The 4,363-nt window shown below is 63.3% G+C and overlaps 1 protein-coding gene across 1 annotated transcript in view; it reads left to right on the top strand.

Annotated features, from left to right (window-relative positions):
• PRPF31 (pre-mRNA processing factor 31) overlaps positions 1-4,363 on the top strand; it is a 12,832-nt gene that overhangs the window by 8,127 nt on the left and 342 nt on the right. The window contains exons 8-12 of the mRNA XM_007956934.2: positions 183-272; positions 2,244-2,371; positions 2,490-2,562; positions 3,731-3,859; positions 3,945-4,043. Of these exons, the coding sequence (XP_007955125.1) occupies positions 183-272; positions 2,244-2,371; positions 2,490-2,562; positions 3,731-3,859; positions 3,945-4,043 (519 nt within the window). The remainder of the gene's footprint in view (positions 1-182; positions 273-2,243; positions 2,372-2,489; positions 2,563-3,730; positions 3,860-3,944; positions 4,044-4,363) is intronic.

Below are 4,363 nucleotides of genomic sequence, written 5' to 3'. Positions count from 1 at the left end.
AGTCGGGGGGCCCCGTGCACAGCAGGCCTGCCACCGTCTCGCTGCTCCTCCCCAGGCGACCCCACAGGCTCGAGCATCTCACCTGTGAGGCTGCCTTCCCGAGACCCAGGTCCAGTCCGCTCCGATGCCCCAGAGCAGCCTGCTGTCCGGCTCACCCAGGCTCCGCCTCCCTCTCCTCCCAGGATCTGCGGCGGAAAGCGGCCCGGCTGGTGGCCGCCAAGTGCACGCTGGCAGCGCGTGTGGACAGCTTCCACGAGAGCACGGAGGGGAAGGTACGGCCGTGCACCCGTCTGTCCCGGCGGGGCATCAGCAGGAACACACACTCAGGACAAGGCGGGGGTCGGTGCGTCCGGCAGGAAACCCCAGCCCATGGCCACCGCCAGCCGGGGGAGAACCGCGCCGCCCAGGGTTTCAGAGGCTGGCTCTTGGGAAGCAGATCCCTGGCCTCCGGGGCCCCTCTAGCTGGATTCGAACCTCCGGCCTTTGGGTCAGCAGCCGGGCACAGTAACCATTGCGTACCCCGGGGCCTGCCCACGCCGTGCGGCTGCTGCCAGCGGGTTCCGACGGCCCGTGTGCTGGGTGGAGCCCACCCATTGGTCAAGGCTGTGACCTTTCAGAGACGAGTGCCAGGCCTTTCTTCCCAGTGCCTCTGGGCACAGTCAAACCCGCAGCCTCGGTCAGCAGCCCAGTGCGCGAACATCTGCTCCCTCTGAGAGCTCCAAGTAAACGGGGTCTGTGACTGTTCGTAATCCGCGGAAGCGTTTCGCGAGGGTGCCTGTGGGGCTCTGCCAGCTGCTGTCGGGCCAGCTTTGGCACACGGCGACCCCACGTGTGCAGAGCAAGGCCGTGCCCCACAGGGTTTCCAGGGTCACCCTCCAGGACAGGCCGCGAGGCCTTCTTCCAAGGCGTCACTGGGTGTGCGCAAACCTGTCGGTTCTCAGCAAGTGCAGTCACCGTCTGCTGTGAAGGGACTCCCAGCTCATCTGAAGGGGCGTGACCTCACCCAGGGTCACGTACCAGGTTGTACAGACCAGGCCTCAGGAGGTCAAGCTCACTGTGGGAGTCTGGGAGTCATCGTGTCATGGGGGGACCTAGCACGTGAGAGCCAGTGAGGTGCGAGGTGTTGGCAGAGGAGGAGGAGAGTGGACAGATGAGGGAGGTCTGGGCCTCCACAGACATGAGGCCGCTTGCGCCGTGGAAGGCCCGGTCGATGGAGTCAGGAGCCCTGTCCTTCCCACAGGAAAGTGCTGTGGTTCTCGGGCAGCCCTTACCGGACCCCGTTTGTAATAGCATCAGGACACTGCGGGTCGTGGCAAACAGTCTGGTTTGAAAGTATGTAACGGATAGAAATTACTGTGAGTTCCCATAAAGAAAAGGTCTACAGTCAGTAAGCAACTCCGTGTAGAGTGTGGTTCTTTCAGTCACAGGCCGTTTGTTTCCTGTTAAGACTTTAAGGAGCTCTGGCGGCATATGGTTAAAGCATTCGACTGCTAACTGAAAGGTCAGCAGTTCATACCCACCACCCGCTCTGTGGGATAAAGATGGGGCAGTCCGCTGCCCTAAAGATCACGGCCTTGGAAACCCCACGGGCAGTTCCACTCTGTCCTCTAGGGGCGCTGTGGGTCGGAATCGAGTCATCGGCAGTGGGGGTGGTTCATTTGAGTTAGGACTTCATACTTTGACATGCTATATAAATACAGCTTAATAGCAGAACGTTAAAGAAAGCGTATACAGTGGCCTCTTCAACACTGCGGGGTTAGGGGCACCAGCCCCCGGCACAGTCAGAAAGATGCGTGTCACTCTTGACTCCCCGTAAACCTCACTGCTGGTAGCCTGCTGTTGGCGGGGAGCCTCACCCGTGCATTCACGCGGCTTCTGCCCCAGTTACTAGCTGTTCACACACAGACCCCCCAGGTGCGTGCGGTCACTGCCCAGCGTGCTGCCTGCTCACCGTCCGTCAGGCGGGGGCGGGTCACCAGAGGTCTGCAGCCTCGTGGTCTCCGCGTGGAGCAGGCTCGGGAGGAGGGGCTCAGGAGGAGGGGCTCGAAGGGCAGGCAGGAGCAGCGGGCGCGCTCACTGTCACTTTACGGAAGTGCACCATGATTTCGTCTGACCCTTTTGCTCTTGAGTTTTCCTGAAAACGTCTCCATGCCATGTGGGACTGGCCCGTGTCGCCGAGGGTGGGCTGTGCCTCCCAGTTACACCAAGAAGGCCCTCCCTCGCACCTCCCCTCCCCTCCGCAGGTGGGCTACGAGCTGAAGGACGAGATCGAGCGCAAGTTTGACAAGTGGCAGGAGCCCCCGCCCGTGAAGCAGGTGAAGCCGCTGCCCGCGCCCCTGGACGGCCAACGGAAGAAGCGCGGAGGCCGCAGGTGAGGGCCGGGAGAGGGCCAGGGGAGGGGCCGGGACACGGGAGCGGAGAGGGTCGGCCAGGCCCGGACGGGCTTGCACCCCTGCCACCGAGCCCCTGCTGCCCCTGCCCGCCCCCAGATACCGCAAGATGAAGGAGCGCCTGGGGCTGACGGAGATCCGCAAGCAGGCCAACCGCATGAGCTTTGGCGAGGTGAGCGCCCCTTCACCTGCCCACCCTGCCGGGAACCCGCTTGGCCTCTCCCGGGCTCTTCCACGAAGCTACGTCCTGCACCTCCTGCCAAGTTCCAGCCCCGGTCCCAAGAGTCCGCGGCCCTGCACCCCCTCAAGACACACACACACACACACACACACACACAGCCCACCCCACCCCACCCCAGTCAACCTGGGCGCCCAGCCTGGCCTCTGGCCTCTCTGGCTCCTGCCACCCCTTCCTGTGTCTGCTCCGGGGCTGGGCTCCTCACTGTGCCTGGCTGCACGCTGCTGTGTCAGAACCAGGAGAGGAGATGTGGTTAGAGCACTCAGCTGCTAACTGAAAGGTCAGCAGTTCAAACCCCCAGCTTTTCTAAGAAAGAAAGATGGGCAATCAGCTTCTGTAAAGATTTACAGCTTTGGAAGCCCTTTGGGGCAGTTGTAATCTATCCCCTAAGGGTGCTGTGAGTCTAAATCAACTTGCTTTTGGGGTCTGTGTGTGCGTGGCGTGTGTGTGTATTGAGGTTGACAAGGCCGAGGTCCACAGACTGCAGGCTGAACACCTCAGCGGTCCTGAGCCCCAGACCTGCAGGGCCGGCGGGCGGGACACTCGGGCAGAGTTCCTCTCTCCTGGGAGCCTCAGCGTTTGCACTTCAGTCCCCCCGACTGGATCAGGGGCCCCACACACACTATGGCTGGTGGTCTCCAGGGGGACGGGGACAGTTAGGCTTCACACTGCCACCCCCAGGCCGCACCCTGCTGCCACCTTTTCTCATCCAAGCATCTCACTGCTCCCGGAAGACCTACGTTAGAGCTCTTCTTGTCATGTGTCCTGGCTCTTGACAACCCCCTTCCATGTATTCCACACACGTGTTCCACAGATGTATTCCATGTACACATTTTACACAAGTGGTCCATGTCTGTCTAAGACATGGCTACTCTCGACTCTCAGCCCAGGGAGCAGTGATGGTATCCACCTCCTTGCTGGGTGCCCGACACCCCAGTGCACGGGCTTCCCGGGCTCCCGTGACAGGCAGCCCTGAGCAGGGGCTTCCCGTGGAGGTCATGGGGGGCTGTGGGAGCAGAGAACCAGGTGAGCTGTAAAGTCGGGCTCCCGGCCGGTGGAGGGAGGGGCCCAGCAGCCCGACTACAGGACCCCCCTCCCCCAGATTGAGGAGGACGCCTACCAGGAGGACCTGGGCTTCAGCCTGGGCCACCTGGGCAAGTCGGGCAGCGGGCGCGTGCGGCAGACGCAGGTGAACGAGGCCACCAAAGCCAGGATCTCCAAGACGCTGCAGGTACGGGCTGGGCCTGGCGCGGGGCTCGGGTGAGGCGGACACCCAGGACAGGCCACCCAGAGCCCCGCCCCTCCTCTTCCCACAGCGGACCCTGCAGAAGCAGAGTGTGGTCTACGGCGGCAAGTCCACCATCCGGGACCGCTCCTCGGGGACTGCCTCCAGCGTGGCCTTCACCCCGCTCCAGGTACCGCCGGGTCCTGGGTCCAGGCCTGCTCCCGTCGGGTGGCCGGCGGCCCTGAGCACTCCTGCACCACCCCTCCCCCTGCTTCTGCTTCCACACCTGGCAGACAGACAGCCGGGAGTACAGACAGTTAACGCCCCCAAAGCCTGAGACCCACTGAAACAGCCCTGCGGGGCCTGAGGGTTCATGGTTCTGCTGGGTGGGCAGGTGGGCCGCTGTCAGAGTCTAAGCCGACTCCCCACCGTCCTGTCTCCCACCTGGCCCACCACCGCCTGGCCCCTCTCCCCCATCCCACCCCCACCATCCTGTCTCCCGCCTGGCCC

The sequence above is a fragment of the Orycteropus afer genome, unplaced genomic scaffold, assembly GCF_000298275.1.
Source record: "Orycteropus afer afer isolate SDZICR_OR568_19922 unplaced genomic scaffold, OryAfe1.0 scaffold00689, whole genome shotgun sequence".
In the NCBI taxonomy this organism is placed as follows: Eukaryota; Metazoa; Chordata; class Mammalia; order Tubulidentata; family Orycteropodidae; genus Orycteropus; species Orycteropus afer.
Note: the sequence above shows the minus strand (reverse complement) of the source record. Positions and strands in the feature narration are given on the sequence as shown.